Source organism: Danio aesculapii, chromosome 9, assembly GCF_903798145.1.
Source record: "Danio aesculapii chromosome 9, fDanAes4.1, whole genome shotgun sequence".
Lineage (NCBI taxonomy): Eukaryota > Metazoa > Chordata > Actinopteri > Cypriniformes > Danionidae > Danio > Danio aesculapii.
Genome location: NC_079443.1, coordinates 55,243,190 through 55,263,055, shown reverse-complemented (window position 1 = coordinate 55,263,055; position 19,866 = coordinate 55,243,190). Strand labels below are relative to the sequence as shown.

The following is a 19,866-nucleotide window of genomic DNA, read 5'->3' as shown; positions in this document are numbered from 1 at the left end:
TACTTGCAGAGATTTATAGAAATGAAGTGTTGCACATTGATATTTATCCTACTGTGTTAAATCATTGTTAACAACTACTGTGAGAAATCATTAACATGATCAGTGTCTTCACATAGATGATTATTATTAATAATAGCATATAATTAAAAGTAAATTGAGCAAATTTGTTCTTCGAGAAGTGTGTATTAAACTGGTAGCCCTTCACATTAATCGGTACACAAGAAGTAGCTCTCGGTTTTAAAAAGGTTGGTGACCCCTGATATAGGGGTTCTCAGCTGTCTGTCACATTCTGTCTTTATTTTATGCTCTGTGTTTGACATAAAGTTATCTGTAGCTCATATGACTGCATTCGGTATCAAGATTTTTGCTTGTACGGTGGCTCTGAGCTGTCAAAACTCCTCTCAAATCGCTTTTTCGGATGCAACGTCACAACGACAAGTAGCGCAAGCTTTGTGATTGGTCAGTTTGGTAGCAGTGACGATGGTGGGCGGCGCAGAGAGCCACGTTTTAGGCAATGTGTGTTTTAATTTCAGTTGTTCAGTGCTGATGTTCATTAAATAATCATAGATAGTAGATAATATGTGTTTTAAAATCAAGTAATGCACCCTTCATTCAAACATCTCTGACTTGTAATATGTGAGCACATTTACTGTACAGAACCTGTCAGTGAACTCTGAGGCCAAATCACCCAGCCCTACTAGACGTTCACACACACACACACATTGGATTTCATAAAAGCATGTTCAGATCACATCAAGTCTATTAAAGTCCATAAACAAACACAGTTCAGCACTGTGAGCTGGTGATTGAACAGTAAGAGTACATCTGTTTACATCAGTGCTGTTTATCATCTAACACTCAGAACGCCTCTACAGCTGAACCTCATATCTGAAATGCTTCCAAACAGCATTGACATTAAATAGAGGAGTTGTGTTCAGTGCTGTAATGAGCTCACAGGAACAGAGAACAGCTGTGCTTTATTTACTAGCGTTAACCCTGATTAACACACACACACACACACACACACACACACACTCACACACACACACGTGCGCAGTGCTGGTTGCAGTGATTGTGAATAATGGGATTACACTGTAAATGTTGTCGTTGATTGCTGATGTGGAAACTCCTCGTTTTCATCACTGTACAGAGTTCAGCTGCTCTGTGTGAGTTTGCTGGAGGTGTGTGTTGGTTTACTTATCAATGAACAAAATGAGAATCAGCTCATTACACTTAGTAGATTAGTGTATGTGTGTGTCAGTATGTGTGTGTCTTTGTGTGTCTGTCAGCATGTGTTTGTTTTGTTTGTGTGTTGGTGTGTGTCTGTCTGGATGGATGTGTGTGCATGTCTGTCTGTGTGTGTGTGTGTGTGTGTGTGTGTGTGTGTGTGTGTGTGTGAATGTATTTGATAGGGAGTTATTTTTTTTTCAGTACACAAATGGAGTAACGGATCATGTTGATGAAGTTTATGAATCAAACATTTTTCCTTTGGATGTAATACATGTTTCCGTGCTCTAGTGCTGTTTTTATATGTTTATTATTATTCATTTATTATTCATTATTTATTTATTTTGATCCTTACATTGTTTTATTTTTATTAATACCTCATATATTCTTTGTTTTCAGTATTTCTTTATTATAAATATACAAAATAATGAAAAAAGTAACATTCACTTCTAAATTCTGACAAAATAGCACTGTAGACAGATAGCTCTGTACACTCATCATACACTACATGCTCAAGTGTCAGCATTTGGGCCACATGTATGATCATGAATCTGTAAATAATCTGCTGGTGTGTTCAGGTGCTCCCTCTGCTGGTGGAACAGCTTCATCATCAGGCTGCAGTGTTGGAGGCGCCGCTGCTGTTAGCAATACTGCGCTGCATCTACTGCAGTCTTTTGCATCTGGAGCGCAGCACACAGGTAACACACATGTCAAACACACAATGTACCAGGAAACACAAGACATGCCACAGATAAGCCAGAGACATGCCACAGACATAACACACCACCACAGACACAACACACCGCCACAGACACAACACACCACCACAGACATGCCACAGACACAACACACCGCCACAGACACAACACACCGCCACAGACATGCCACCGACACAACACACCGCCACAGACACAACACACCACCACAGACATGCCACAGACACAACACTCCACCACAGACACAACACACCGCCACAGACATGCCACAGACCCAACACACCGCCACAGACCCAACACACCGCCACAGATACAACACACCGCCACAGACATGCCACAGACACAACACACCGCCACAGACACAACACACCACCACAGACATGCCACAGACACAACACACCACCACAGACACAACACACCGCCACAGACATGCCACAGACCCAACACACCGCCACAGATACAACACACCGCCACAGACATGCCACAGACACAACACACCGCCACAGACACAACACACCGCCACAGACTCAACACACCGCCACAGACATAACACAACACACCGCCACAGACTCAACACACCGCCACAGACATAACACACCGCCACAGACATAACACACCACCACAGACATGCCACAGACATAACACACCACCACAGACATGCCACAGACACAACACACCTCCACAGACATAACACACCGCCACAGACACAACACACCACCACAGACTCAACACACCGCCACAGACATAACACACCGCCACAGACACCACACACCACCACAGACATGCCACAGACACAACACACCGCCACAGACATAACACACCTCCACAGACATAACACACCGCCACAGACTCAACACACCTCCACAGACATAACACACTGCCACAGACACAACACACCACCACAGAGATGCCACAGACACAACACACCACCACAGACTCAACACACCACCACAGACATGCCACAGGCATAACACACCACCACAGACACAACACACCCCCACAGACATGCCACAGACACAACACACCGCCACAGACACAACACACCGCCACAGACACAACACACCACCACAGACATGCCACAGACACAACACATCGCCACAGACACAACACACCACCACAGACATGCCACAGGCATAACACACCGCCACAGACACAACACACCACCACAGACATGCCACAGACACAACACACCGCCACAGACACAACACACCGCCACAGACACAACACACCACCACAGACATGCCACAGGCATAACACACCGCCACAGACACAACACGCCACCACAGACGTGCCACAGACACAGCACACCACCACAGACACAGCACACATCCACAGACATGCCACAGACACAACACACCGCCACAGACATGCCACAGACACAAAGCACCACCACAGACACAACACACAGCCACAGACACAACACACCATCACAGACACAAAACACCACCACAGACATGCCACCGACACAACACACCACCACAGACAAGCCACAGATACACCACAGACATAACACAGACATGCCACAGGCACAAAGCACCATTACAGACATGCCACAGACACAACGCAGAGATACCACAGACACAAAGCACCACCACAGACAAGCCACAGGCACAACACGCCACCACAGACAAAACACACCGCCACAGACATGACACAACACACCGCTACAGACACAACACACCATCACAGACACAAAACACCACCACAAACATGCCACCGACACAACACACCACCACAGACATAACACAGACATGCCACCGACACAAAGCACCATTACAGACATGCCACAGACACAACGCAGAGATACCACAGACACAAAGCACCACCACAGACAAGCCACAGGCACAACACGCCACCACAGACATAACACAGACATGGCACAGACACAAAACACCACCACAGACACGTACAGACACAACACAACGCCACAGACAAGCAACAGGCACAACTCATTACCACAGACGGACCACAACACACCGCCACAGACACGTCACAGACATGCCACAAGCACACCACAGACACACTACAGAAAAGCCACAGACACAACACATCACCACCACCATCAACACCACATACATGCCACAGATAAGCTACAGACATAACACACCACCACAGACACAACACAGCACCACAGACAAACCAGATACTCCACAGTCACAACACACCACCACAGACACAACACAGCACCACAGACAAACCAAATACGCCACAGACACAACACAGCACCACAGACACAACACAGCACCCCAGACAAACCAGATTCACCACAGACACAACACACCGCCACAGACATGCCACAGATACGCCACAGACACAACACAGCACCACAGACACAACACAGCACCACAGACACAACACAGCACCCCAGACAAACCAGATTCACCACAGACACAACACACCGCCACAGACGAACCACAGACACAACACACACCCACAGAAAAACCACATATATCCCAGAGACATGCCACAAGCACACCACAGACACACCACATACATGCCACAGATAAGCTACAGACAAGCCACAGACATAACACACCACCACAGACACAACACACCACCACGGACATCCCACAGACACACTACAGAAAAGCCACAGACACAACACACCACCACAGACATCCCACAGACACAACACAAACATGCCACATACACAAAGCCCAACCACAGACATGCCACAGAAACAAAGCACCACCACAGACATGCCGGACACAACACACCACCACAGACAAGCCACAGACATGCCACATACACAAAGCACCACCACAGACAAGCCACAGACACAACACAGACATGCCACATACACAAAGCACCACCACAGACACATCACAACGCCACAGACACAACACATTACCACAGACACGACACACCACCACAGACGAACCACAGACACAACACACCACCACAGACAAGCCACAGACACAACACAGACATGCCACATACACAAAGCACCACCACAGACACATCACAACGCCACAGACACAACACATTACCACAGACACGACACACCACCACAGACGAACCACAGACACAACACACACCCACAGAAAAACCACAAGCACACCACAGACACACCACATACATGCTACAGACAAGCCACAGACATAACACACCACCACAGACACCACAGCACCACAGACAAACCAGATACTCCATAGACACAACACACCACCACAGACACAACACACCACCACAGACAAACCAGATACGCCACAGACACAACGCACCACCACAGACACAACACACCACCACAGACAAACCAGATACGCCACAGACACAACGCACCACCACAGACACAACACTGCACCCCAGACAAACCAGATTCACCACAGACACAACACACCGCCACAGACATGCCACAGATACGCCACAGACACAACACACCACCACAGACAAACCAGATACGCCACAGACACAACGCACCACCACAGACACAACACTGCACCCCAGACAAACCAGATTCACCACAGACACAACACACCGCCACAGACATGCCACAGATACGCCACAGACATAACACAGACACGCCACAGACACAACACAACGCCACAGACAAGCGACAGATACAACACACTACCACAGACAAACCACAGACACACCATAAGCATATCACAGACACACCACATACATGCCACAGACACGCTGCAGACAAGCCACAGACACAACACAGCACCACAGACAAACCACGCCATGGACACACTACAAACATGACACGACATGCCACAAACATGACACTCTACAGACAAACATTCTACAGACACAACAGTCCACAGACACGACACACCACAGACAGGACAAAGCAACAACACAACATGCCACAAACATGCCACAGACACGACAGTCCATAGACATGACAGGACCCAGACACATCACACCATTGACAGACATGCTACAGACATGACAGTCCACAGACATGACAGAACTCAGACATGACACGCCACAAACACAACACGCCATAACCATGCCACAAACACAACACAGCATAAACAATATGCCACAGACACAAAATGCCAAAGACATGACAAGCCACAGACACAACATACTAGACACATGACACTACATGCCAAAGAGCTGAAGTTTGACATGTGTTGGTGCAATAGCAAGCTTCTCTACAGGGAAAACATTAAAAACCTTTGACTGAAATAATCATGATTAGGATTTCCCCATAATTCCAGCAGTCTTACCATCAGCTTGCCTGAGCTCTTTCATTTTCTGCATTTTTGCTCTTTATTTTCTTCCATGTTTTTGTGTTTTGCTGTTTTTATTTCATTTGTGCTGTCAGATGGCTCAGTATCTCAGTTGTGTGTGTGTGTGTGTGTGTCCTCCAGCATGTCCTCCTGACCTCCACACTGAGGCGTCTGTGTGATGAACTGTGTCGTGGATCAGGAGACGGTGGCCGCTCGCGGGTCTGTCCACTGTTCAAGAGCTCCTGTCTGCACACACGCTTCCTGAGCAGCCTCATCATCGCTAAAACCAGCAGCCAGGGTGAGCGCAACTGTGTGTGTGTGTCAGCAGAGGGCAGTGTTTCTCATCCTCCATATTCTGTGTGTCTGTAATTCTGCTCTTCATCATAAAGCTGATGTTTTCCTCTTTTAAATCCTCAAAGAGTCGCTCTCTCGTTAATAATCCACGTGACGACATAAAACCAGGACGATTCCAGCACAGAAATCAGTGAATCGCTGGAGTGTGTGTGTGTGTGTGTGCACCCAGTTTGTAAATAATGAGAGCTTCTCTGAATGTGTCGTTAGCATCGGTCTATGTATGCGTGTGTTTTATTCATCATTAATGAATCATGGCTCTTCATCTGGCTTTTGGTGTGTGTGTGTGTGAAGCTGAGCAGAGCTGACAGTGAGAACAGCACATACTTACTCACTGCTCATAAACACACAGCATTCTAGTAACTCCATTTACATTAATTATTAAAACATGATCATGTTCATTATTTCAGCTGGAGTTCTTTCAGGAAATATATATATATATATATAACAGTTGCAATCAGATTTATTCAACCCCCTGAATTATTAGCCTCCTGTTTATTTTTTCCCCAATTTCTGTTTAACGGAGAGATTTTTTTTTAGCACATTTCTAATCATAATAGTGTTAATAACTCGTCTCTAATAACTGATTTATTTTCTCTTTGTCATGATGACAGTAAATAATATTAGACTAGATATTCTTCAAGACACTTCTATACAGCTTAAAGTGACATTTAAAGGCTTAACTAGGTTAATTAGGTTAACTAGGCAGGTTAGAGTAATTAGGCAAGTTATTGTATAACGAAAGTTTGTTCTGTAGACTATCAATAAAAAAATGTGCTTAAAGGGCTAATAATATTGACCTTAAAATGGTAAAAAAATAATTAAAAACTGCTTTTATTCTAGCCAAAATAAAACAAATAAGACTTTCTCCAGAAGAAAAAATATTATCAGACATACTGTGAACATTTCCTGAATCTGTTCAACATCATTCGGGAAATATTTAAAGAAGAAAACAAAAATTAAAAAAAGGTGTATATATATATATATATATATATATATATATATATATATATATAATTTATTTATTTTATTATTGTTTATCTTAATAATATATTTAATTTAATTATTTAAATGTTTATCAACTCATGTTTTATGGCATTTCATTATTGTAGTAAATATATATCATTCCTTTGTGTTTTGCATATTATTAGCCTAAATAAACTGATGATTACCTGCTGTGATTGTCTTGGACGGTAGTGAAATGTGGGGGTGAGGTGGGTATCTGGTGGGCCCCTAATAGTATCTCTTGGGGGCCTCATAATGGTGTGGGCCCTTAAGGCTGATTTATACTTCTACGTCAACCGCAAGCTTATGCTCCGGCACAGCCTACGCTCTGGCACAGCCTATGCATAGACGCATAGCCCTCGCTGTGGCCGATGCTGACGCACACCCCTCAAAAAATGTAGCTACACTTCGCAACGATGCATAGTGCAAGCTCTGTGATTGGTCGGCTTGGTATCTCTGACGAGTGTGGGCGGGACCGAGAGATGTGCGAACCCGTTGTAGCGAGTGTTTACATGTGTGGAGTCCTCTGAAGGAGCTCCAGATGGAAAGTGCTGTTCTGTGTTCACCTCATGATTAAAGTTGTTGTGCGTCCGCCGGTTCCTGCCTCTGAATGAGTGAGTTTGAGCCACTTGTACATTAAGGAAGCGTTCAGAAAAAACTAAACACCAGTGAAAAGACTCGACACAGAGGAACAGAAACACCTACTGCCAGCTAGTGTTTCAGAAGAGTTACTGCAGAGCAACACAAACTGCAGCAGAAGTATAAATGCACGGCAAGGTTTGCAAATGCAAGGCTTGCGCTGTGGGTCACGCCGATAACTCGACGCAGAAGTACAAACCAGGCTTTAGAATCGTCCTAACTCCCTCACTGTCAAACCCCTCGCCTCGAGCAGCACCCCTTGGACTGCTCAAGCCCTGCCCTCTGTGTCATATGACTGACAGGTTCAACAACCAATCAGGTTTGTTTTGTGCTGCAGCATGTTTGTGTGTGTGGAACTGTCCTCAGAATAATTGTTTATTAATGAGCACTGTCATCAATATTAACTCACATACTCTGGTTTGGTATGATTGGCCCCTAAATCAGTGTCATCATCATCTTCTTCCTCTTCTTCTTGTTCTGTGCTGCAGTGGATGTTCTGGCTCAGGCTGTAGACGTGTTGTCCTGCGCGGTTCGCACTGATGAAGGACAGATGCTGTTCCTGGAGTACCAGGCTCTGCCGGCGGTTCTGGCTCTGCTGAGAGCTGGTGGTCCTGGTCTGCTGGCTCCATCTGTGGACGTCCTGATGCAAATGAGCGCAGAATCACGTGAGCAACTCTGATGCTACTATAAACCAATCTACTGTTGAATGCAGAATAACTCGCCCTCTCTTGACATTTAATTATTTAAACAATAATTTCCAAATAATGTTCAAGAAAATCTGTACAGGACTTCCTACTGTGCTTTTACTTCTTAAAATTATTTTATTATTATCCCCCTTCAGCAATATTAGTGTTGGATTGTCTCCAGAATAAACCACTGTTATACAATGACTTGCCTAATTACCCTAACTTTACCCTAATTACCCTAGTGAAGCCTTTAAATGTCACTTTAAGCTGTATAGAAGTGTCTTGAAGAATATCTAGTCTAATATTATGTGCTGTCATCATGACAAAGAGAAAATACATCAGTTATTAGAGATGAGTTATTAACACTGTTATGATTAGAGATGTGCTGAACAAAATCATCTCTCTGCTAAACAGAAATTGGGGAATGTTTGCAAAATAATTAATTTCACAGGAGGGCAAATACGTTTGCCTTCAACTTTGTTTACTTATAATTTATGTTTATTTAAATAATTATGAATCATATTTTTATTTTTGTTAGATGTAATATATGAGTTATCATTAAGATATATAATATCATTAATAAACTAATATACACTCACCGGCCACTTTATTAGGTACACCTTACTAGTACCAGGTCGGACCCCCTTTTGCCTTCAGAACTGCCTTAATCCTTCATGTCAGAGATTCAACAAGCTACTGGAAATATTCCTCAGAGATTTTGCTCCATATTGACATGATAGCATCACACAGTTGCTGCAGATTTGTCGGCTGCACATCCATGATGCCAATCTCCCGTTCCACCACATCCCAAAGGTGCTCTATTGGATTGAGCTCTGGTGACTGTGGAGGCCATTTGAGTACAGTGAACTCATTGTCATGTTCAAGAAACCAGTCTGAGATGATTGGTGCTTTATGACATGGTGCGTTATCCTGCTGGAAGTAGCCATCAGAAGATGGAGACACTGTGCTCATAAAGGGATGGACATGGTCAGCAACAATACTCAGGTAGGCTGTGGTGTTGACACCATGCTCAATTGTTACTAATGGACCCAAAGTGTGCCAAGAAAATCTCCCCCACACCATTACACCACCACCAGCAGCCTGAACCGCTGATACAAGGCAGGATGGATCCATGCTTTCATGTTGTTGAGGCCAAATTGTGAGCCGAGCATCCGAATGTGGCAGCAGAAATGGAGACTCATCAGACCAGGCAACGTTTCTCCAATCTTCTATTGTCCAGTTTTGGTGAGCCTGTGTGAATAGTTGGACTGGTGTACCTAATAAAGTGGCCGGTGAGTGTAGAAATATCATTGCATTAAATTAGTACTTATTTTTTTAGATTATTTTACATTTAGGTTGGCATTATTTAATTTTATTAATTTAATATTTAGGGTTTAGGGTCTTATTAACATAATTTCAATTATATTTACTTTGATGTTTTTATTTTATTTAAATGCATTTGATTGGTTAATTATTTGAATCATTATTCATATTTTGATGTTATTATAATACATGAAGTATATAAAGATTATTAATAGTATATAAAATATATATTTAATACATTTATTTAATTATAATTATTTTATTAAATTGTATTTTTATTAGTGCTGGGCAAAACTTTATCGTGATTAATCACATCTGAAATAAGTGTGTTTTGACAATACGTGTGTATTACTGTGTATATTTATTATGTATGTATAAATATTGTAACTGCACTGTGAGACTCACAGCAAGAAGGTTGCTGGTTCAAGCCTCGGCTGGGTCAGTGTGTGTTTCTGTGTGGAGTTTGCATGTTCTCCCCGTGTTGGTGTGGGTTTCCTCCCGGTGCTCCGGTTCCCCCCACAGTCCAAACACATGCGCTATAGGGGAATTGAGGAACTAAATTGGCCGTAGTGTGTGTGTGTGTGTGTGTGTGTGTGTGTGTGTGTGTGTGTGTGTGTGTGTGTGTGTGTGTGTGTGTGTGAATGAGTGTGTATGGGTGTTTCCCAGTGCTGGCTTGCGGGTTTGAAATGCTTATGTATATGATACAAATTACATCTAAATTGAAATATCTATGTGACAAAATTGTTTGTTTGTATGTATGTGTTCTGTCACATATCCATAATAAATATATATAATGCAGACACATATGCAAAAAAAAACTTTATTTTGGATTGATTAATCTTCGGCCAGTAATTTTTACTTTGACCACTAATTTATATTTTAAAACAATTACATTTATTAAATCAGTATTTAGATTTTATTAATTCATAGTGATGTTAACATAATTTAATTAATGTTTTTATTTCAGTAAGGGCATTTAATTGGTTAATTATTTAGATTATTATTGCTACATTTATTTAGACTGTTGTAATGTTTTGTGTACAGTGTTAGCTCTCCATCTCACGCTGGTGTAAAGTGTGTAGTGACTGCAGCAGGTTTATTTGATTCTGTCACGGCCGTTAATAATGGCTGTAATTAAATCCTCATCAGTGTAATGATGTGTTCGCTCAGCGCAGTAAATGAAGCATTCCTGGGTCCTTATTATCGCCAGCGCTTTACGACACAGCTCACACTGAACACACACACTTTATACACTCACACTGAACACACACACACTTTATACACTCACACTGAACACACACACTTTATACACTCACACTGAACACACACACTTTATACACTCACACTGAACACACACACTTTATACACACACTGAACACACACACTTTATACACACACACTGAACACACACACACTTTATACACTCACACTGAACACACACACACTTTATACACTCACACTGAACACACACACACTTTATACACTCACACTGAACACACACACACTTTATACACTCACACTGAACACACACACTTTATACACTCACACTGAACACACACACTTTATACACTCACACTGAACACACACACTTTATACACTCACACTGAACACATACACTTTATACACTCACACTGAACACACACACTTTATACACTCACACTGAACACACACACTTTATACACTCACACTGAACACACACACTTTATACACTCACACTGAACACACACACTTTATACACTCACACTGAACACACACTTTATACACTCACACTGAACACACACACTTTATACACTCACACTGAACAAACACACTTTATACACTCACACTGAACAAACACACTTTATACACTCACACTGAACACACACACTTTATACACTCACACTGAACACACACACTTTATACACTCACACTGAACACACACACTTTATACACTCACACTGAACACACACACTTTATACACTCACACTGAACACACACACTTTATACACTCACACTGAACACACACACTTTATACACTCACACTGAACAAACACACTTTATACACTCACACTGAACAAACACACTTTATACACTCACTCTGAACACACACACTTTATACACTCACACTGAACAAACACACTTTATACACTCACACTGAACACACACACTTTATACACTCACGCTGAACACACACACTTTATACACTCACGCTGAACACACACACTTTATACACTCACACTGAACACACACACTTTATACACTCACACTGAACACACACACTTTATACACTCACACTGAACACACACACACTTTATACACTCACACTGAACACACACACACTTTATACACTCACACTGAACACACACACACTTTATACACTCACACTGAACACACACACACTTTATACACTCACACTGAACACACACACTTTATACACTCACACTGAACACACACACTTTATACACTCACACTGAACACACACACTTTATACACTCACACTGAACACACACACTTTATACACTCACACTGAACACACACACTTTATACACTCACACTGAACACACACACTTTATACACTCACACTGAACAAACACACTTTATACACTCACACTGAACACACACACTTTATACACTCACGCTGAACACACACACTTTATACACTCACACTGAACACACACACTTTATACACTCACACTGAACACACACACTTTATACACTCACACTGAACACACACACTTTATACACTCACACTGAACACACACACTTTATACACTCGCACTGAACACACACACTTTATACACTCACACTGAACACACACACTTTATACACTCACACTGAACACACACACTATACACTCACACTGAACACACACACTTTATACACACACTGAACACACACACTTTATACACTCGCACTGAACACACACACTTTATACACTCGCACTGAACACACACACTTTATACACTCGCACTGAACACACACACTTTATACACTCGCACTGAACACACACACTTTATACACTCGCACTGAACACACACACTTTATACACTCACACTGAACACACACACACTTTATACAATCACACTGAACACACACACACTTTATACACTCACACTGAACACACACACACTTTATACACTCACACTGAACACACACACTTTATACACTCACACTGAACACACACACTTTATACACTCACACTGAACACACACACTTTATACACTCACACTGAACACACACACTTTATACACTCACACTGAACACACACACTTTATACACTCGCACTGAACACACACACTTTATACACACACACTTAACACACACACTTTATACACTCACACTGAACACACACACTTTATACACTCACACTGAACACACACACTTTATACACTCACACTGAACACACACACTTTATACACTCACACTGAACACACACACTTTATACACTCACACTGAACACACACACTTTATACACTCACACTGAACACACACTTTATACACTCACTCTGAACACACACACTTTATACACTCACACTGAACACACACACTTTATACACTCACACTGAACACACACACTTTATACACTCACACTGAACACACACTTTATACACTCACTCTGAACACACACACTTTATACACTCACACTGAACACACACACTTTATACACTCACACTGAACACACACACTTTATACACACACACTTTATACACTCACACTGAACACACACACTTTATACACTCACACTGAACACACACACTTTATACACTCACACTGAACACACACACTTTATACACTCACACTGAACACACACACTTTATACACTCACACTGAACACACACTTTATACACTCACTCTGAACACACACACTTTATACACTCACACTGAACAAACACACTTTATACACTCACACTGAACACACACACTTTATACACTCACACTGAACACACACACTTTATACACTCACACTGAACACACACACTTTATACACTCACACTGAACACACACACTTTATACACTCACACTGAACACACACACTTTATACACTCACACTGAACACACACACTTTATACACTCACACTGAACACACACACTTTATACACTCACACTGAACACACACTTTATACACTCACACTGAACACACACACTTTATACACTCACACTGAACAAACACACTTTATACACTCACACTGAACAAACACACTTTATACACTCACACTGAACACACACACTTTATACACTCACACTGAACACACACACTTTATACACTCACACTGAACACACACACTTTATACACTCACACTGAACACACACACTTTATACACTCACACTGAACAAACACACTTTATACACTCACACTGAACAAACACACTTTATACACTCACTCTGAACACACACACTTTATACACTCACACTGAACAAACACACTTTATACACTCACACTGAACACACACACTTTATACACTCACGCTGAACACACACACTTTATACACTCACGCTGAACACACACACTTTATACACTCACACTGAACACACACACTTTATACACTCACACTGAACACACACACTTTATACACTCACACTGAACACACACACACTTTATACACTCACACTGAACACACACACACTATACACTCACACTGAACACACACACTTTATACACACACTGAACACACACACTTTATACACTCGCACTGAACACACACACTTTATACACTCGCACTGAACACACACACTTTATACACTCGCACTGAACACACACACTTTATACACTCACACTGAACACACACACACTTTATACACTCACACTGAACACACACACACTTTATACACTCACACTGAACACACACACTTTATACACTCACACTGAACACACACACTTTATACACTCACACTGAACACACACACTTTATACACTCACACTGAACACACACACTTTATACACTCACACTGAACACACACACTTTATACACTCACACTGAACACACACTTTATACACTCACTCTGAACACACACTTTATACACTCACACTGAACACACACACTTTATACACTCACACTGAACACACACACTTTATACACTCACACTGAACACACACTTTATACACTCACTCTGAACACACACACTTTATACACTCACACTGAACACACACACTTTATACACTCACACTGAACACACACACTTTATACACACACACTTTATACACTCACACTGAACACACACACTTTATACACTCACACTGAACACACACACTTTATACACTCACACTGAACACACACACTTTATACACTCACACTGAACACACACACTTTATACACTCACACTGAACACACACTTTATACACTCACTCTGAACACACACACTTTATACACTCACACTGAACAAACACACTTTATACACTCACACTGAACACACACACTTTATACACTCACACTGAACACACACACTTTATACACTCACACTGAACACACACACTTTATACACTCACACTGAACACACACACTTTATACACTCACACTGAACACACACACTTTATACACTCACACTGAACACACACACTTTATACACTCACACTGAACACACACACTTTATACACACACTGAACACACACACTTTATACACTCACACTGAACACACACACTTTATACACTCACACTGAACACACACACTTTATACACTCGCACTGAACACACACACTTTATACACTCACACTGAACACACACACTTTATACACTCACACTGAACACACACACTTTATACACTCGCACTGAACACACACACTTTATACACTCGCACTGAACACACACACTTTATACACTCGCACTGAACACACACACTTTATACACTCGCACTGAACACACACACTTTATACACTCACACTGAACACACACACTTTATACACTCGCACTGAACACACACACACTTTATACACTCGCACTGAACACACACACTTTATACACTCACACTGAACACACACACTTTATACACTCACACTGAACACACACACTTTATACACTCACACTGAACACACACACTTTATACACTCACACTGAACACACACACTGTATACACTGGCACTGAACACACACACTGTATACACTGGCACTGAACACACACACTTTATACACTCGCACTGAACACACACACTTTATACACTCGCACTGAACACACACACTTTATACACTCACACTGAACACACACACTTTATACACTCACACTGAACACACACACTTTATACACTCGCACTGAACACACACACTTTATACACTCGCACTGAACACACACACTTTATACACTTACACTGAACACACACACTTTATACACTTACACTGAACACACACACTTTATACACTCACACTGAACACACACACTTTATACACTTACACTGAACACACACACTTTATACACTTACACTGAACACACACACTTTATACACTTACACTGAACACACACACTTTATACACTTACATAAAACACACACACTTTATACACTTACACTGAACACACACACTTAAAACACACACACTTTCCACAATCCTGTAAACTCTGTAACAGCTGGAGCTCAGCGTTTATAAAGTGTGTGTTCAGTGTGAGTTTATTAAGTGTGTGTTTAGCTTGAGTTTATAAGTGTGTGTTTTGACTGGAGCGCAGGTCACGTGTGTGTGTGTGTGTGTGCGTGTGTGTGTGTGTGTGTGTGTGTGTGTGTGCGTGTGTGTGTGTGTGTGTGTGTGTGTGTGTGAGAGAGAGAGAGAGAGAGAAAGAGAGACTGTGTGTGTGTGTGTGTGTGTGTGTGTGTGTCGCTATAATGTGCTCCTTCTGTCCCTGTACTGATCCTAAATCAGCTGCAGTCTGAAAGACTGAGATCAGACTCACATTAAACCACTGACCTACACACACACAAACACACACTCTCTAACGCTCACACTCCTGTGTCCTCAGCACTGCTGCCGCTGTTCCTGGATCAGTGCAGCACGGAGGGTTTCTTCCGCTGTGTGTCGCAGGTCCTCCGTAACCCTCGCCTGGAGCCGCTGATGTTGGAGAAGATGCTCATGATCCTCCAGAAGCTCTCCAGCATCCGGTCAGTGTGTCTTCATCATCATCATCATCATCAAACTACAGTGGCTGAGAGGGGTCACTGAATGGGAGAGCACAACACATCATTATTCTACAATCCTATTAGCTGAAATAATGAGAGAGAAACTCCAGGATGGTGTTATCAAGACTGTCAGAAGAGGAAAACACTAGTGTGAGACTGATAATAGCAGACAGAGGAGAGAATCATGTCAGAGTTACTGTCCTGCCCCTATACACACTGCAGTACACACACCTCACACACACGCTGGAGTTCGCTTTTTTTAATTTGATGCAAAGATGATATAACACACACACACACACACAAATGCATATAAATGTTCATGCGTTCAAAAACTCTAAATGTTAAAATCTTTGAAGGATTGAAGGTGCTGATGAGTGTTAAACAGGTCATAACAGTGCTGTGAGGAGGCTCCAGTAAGTCATCAGATGCTCACACACATAAAGAAGTCATGTTCAGAATCTGTGTGGAGCTGCTGATGCTCAGTATCATGGAGGAAATCAGAAACGCTCCTCCTGTCAGTCTGGATGACGAGAGCTGAAGTGTGTGTGTGTGTGTGTGTGTGTGTGTGTGTGTGTGTGTTCTGGAGGTCAGCTGTTGTGCAGATACACTGATTCTGTGTTTGTTTGCAGGAAGAACAAGCGTCTGTTTGAAGCGTCGTCGCTGCATTTGTTCCTGCAGGAGAAGCACAGAACCACCGACCGCAGTCAGGCCTTCATCAGCATGAACCTGAGCTCCATTCTGCTCAATCTGGGCATGCTCACACGCTCGTAACACGCTTATAACATGAAGAAGACATGCTGATAATGTACTCACGATCTGTCCATACATCACTGTGCCTTGGAATATTTGTAGGATGTTGCATTTTTATTTATATTTGAAATTTAATAATGCTTTTAATATTTAATAAATGCAAAGTTGCCTCAGTTTAAATAACTCTCAGTTGCAGGCGAAAATATTTGGCATTTTATTCAAGTGTGTTTGTGTATATTAGTGAATGACTATGTCAGAAGTTGACATGATGAATCCACCCAAAATCAGAACTCAGACTGGAAATACTCAACTCCATTAATATTTACTTCTGGAGCACTTTTACAATCTATTTGGTGTCCAAGCAGCTTAAGTGTCCTTCTGTCGGTTCTCCTGTGTCCTTGTGTGAGTTCTCCTGTGTCCTTGTGTGAGTTCTCCTGTGTCCTTGTGTGAGTTCTCCTGTGTCCTTGTGTGAGTTCTCCTGTGTCCTTCTGTCAGTTCTCCTGTGTCCTTGTGTGAGTTCTCCTGTGTCCTTCTGTCGGTTCTCCTGTGTCCTTGTGTGAGTTCTCCTGTGTCCTTGTGTGAGTTCTCCTGTGTCCTTGTGTGAGTTCTCCTGTGTCCTTGTGTGAGTTCTCCTGTGTCCTTCTGTCAGTTCTCCTGTGTCCTTGTGTGAGTTCTCCTGTGTCCTTGTGTGAGTTCTCCTGTGTCCTTCTGTCAGTTCTCCTGTGTCCTTGTGTGAGTTCTCCTGTGTCCTTGTGTGAGTTCTCCTGTGTCCTTGTGTGAGTTCTCCTGTGTCCTTCTGTCGGTTCTCCTGTGTCCTTCTGTCGGTTCTCCTGTGTCCTTGTGTGAGTTCTCCTGTGTCCTTGTGTGAGTTCTCCTGTGTCCTTCTGTCGGTTCTCCTGTGTCCTTCTGTCGGTTCTCCTGTGTCCTTGTGTGAGTTCTCCTGTGTCCTTGTGTGAGTTCTCCTGTGTCCTTCTGTCAGTTCTCCTGTGTCCTTGTGTGAGTTCTCCTGTGTCCTTGTGTGAGTTCTCCTGTGTCCTTCTGTCGGTTCTCCTGTGTCCTTCTGTTGGTTCTCCTGTGTCCTTGTGTGAGTTCTCCTGTGTCTTTGTGTGAGTTCTCCTGTGTCCTTCTGTCGGTTCTCCTGTGTCCTTCTGTCGGTTCTCCTGTGTCCTTGTGTGAGTTCTCCTGTGTCCTTGTGTGAGTTCTCCTGTGTCCTTGTGTGAGTTCTCCTGTGTCCTTGTGTGAGTTCTCCTGTGTCCTTCTGTCGGTTCTCCTGTGTCCTTCTGTCGGTTCTCCTGTGTCCTTGTGTGAGTTCTCCTGTGTCCTTGTGTGAGTTCTCCTGTGTCCTTGTGTGAGTTCTCCTGTGTCCTTGTGTGAGTTCTCCTGTGTCCTTCTGTCGGTTCTCCTGTGTCCTTCTGTCGGTTCTCCTGTGTCCTTGTGTGAGTTCTCCTGTGTCCTTCTGTCGGTTCTCCTGTGTCCTTCTGTCGGTTCTCCTGTGTCCTTGTGTGAGTTCTCCTGTGTCCTTCTGTCGGTTCTCCTGTGTCCTTCTGTCGGTTCTCCTGTGTCCTTGTGTGAGTTCTCCTGTGTCCTTCTGTCGGTTCTCCTGTGTCCTTCTGTCGGTTCTCCTGTGTCCTTGTGTGAGTTCTCCTGTGTCCTTGTGTGAGTTCTCCTGTGTCCTTGTGTGAGTTCTCCTGTGTCCTTGTGTGAGTTCTCCTGTGTCCTTGTGTGAGTTCTCCTGTGTCCTTCTGTCGGTTCTCCTGTGTCCTTGTGTGAGTTCTCCTGTGTCCTTGTGTGAGTTCTCCTGTGTCATTGTGTGAGTTCTCCTGTGTCCTTGTGTGAGTTCTCCTGTGTCCTTGTGTGAGTTCTCCTGTGTCCTTGTGTGAGTTCTCCTGTGTCCTTCTGTCAGTTCTCCTGTG

At 42.8% G+C, this 19,866-nt stretch overlaps 1 protein-coding gene across 1 annotated transcript in view; it reads left to right on the top strand.

The window, feature by feature from the left end:
- LOC130234839 (coiled-coil domain-containing protein 138-like) overlaps positions 1 to 18,100 on the top strand; it is a 26,114-nt gene extending 8,014 nt beyond the window's left edge. Inside the window, exons 11-15 of the mRNA XM_056465158.1 lie at positions 1,806 to 1,925; positions 6,269 to 6,425; positions 8,611 to 8,787; positions 17,047 to 17,185; positions 17,833 to 18,100. Coding sequence (XP_056321133.1) covers positions 1,806 to 1,925; positions 6,269 to 6,425; positions 8,611 to 8,787; positions 17,047 to 17,185; positions 17,833 to 17,974 — 735 coding nt within the window. The 3' untranslated portion in view covers positions 17,975 to 18,100. The remainder of the gene's footprint in view (positions 1 to 1,805; positions 1,926 to 6,268; positions 6,426 to 8,610; positions 8,788 to 17,046; positions 17,186 to 17,832) is intronic.
- The last annotated feature ends 1,766 nt before the right edge of the window (positions 18,101 to 19,866 follow it).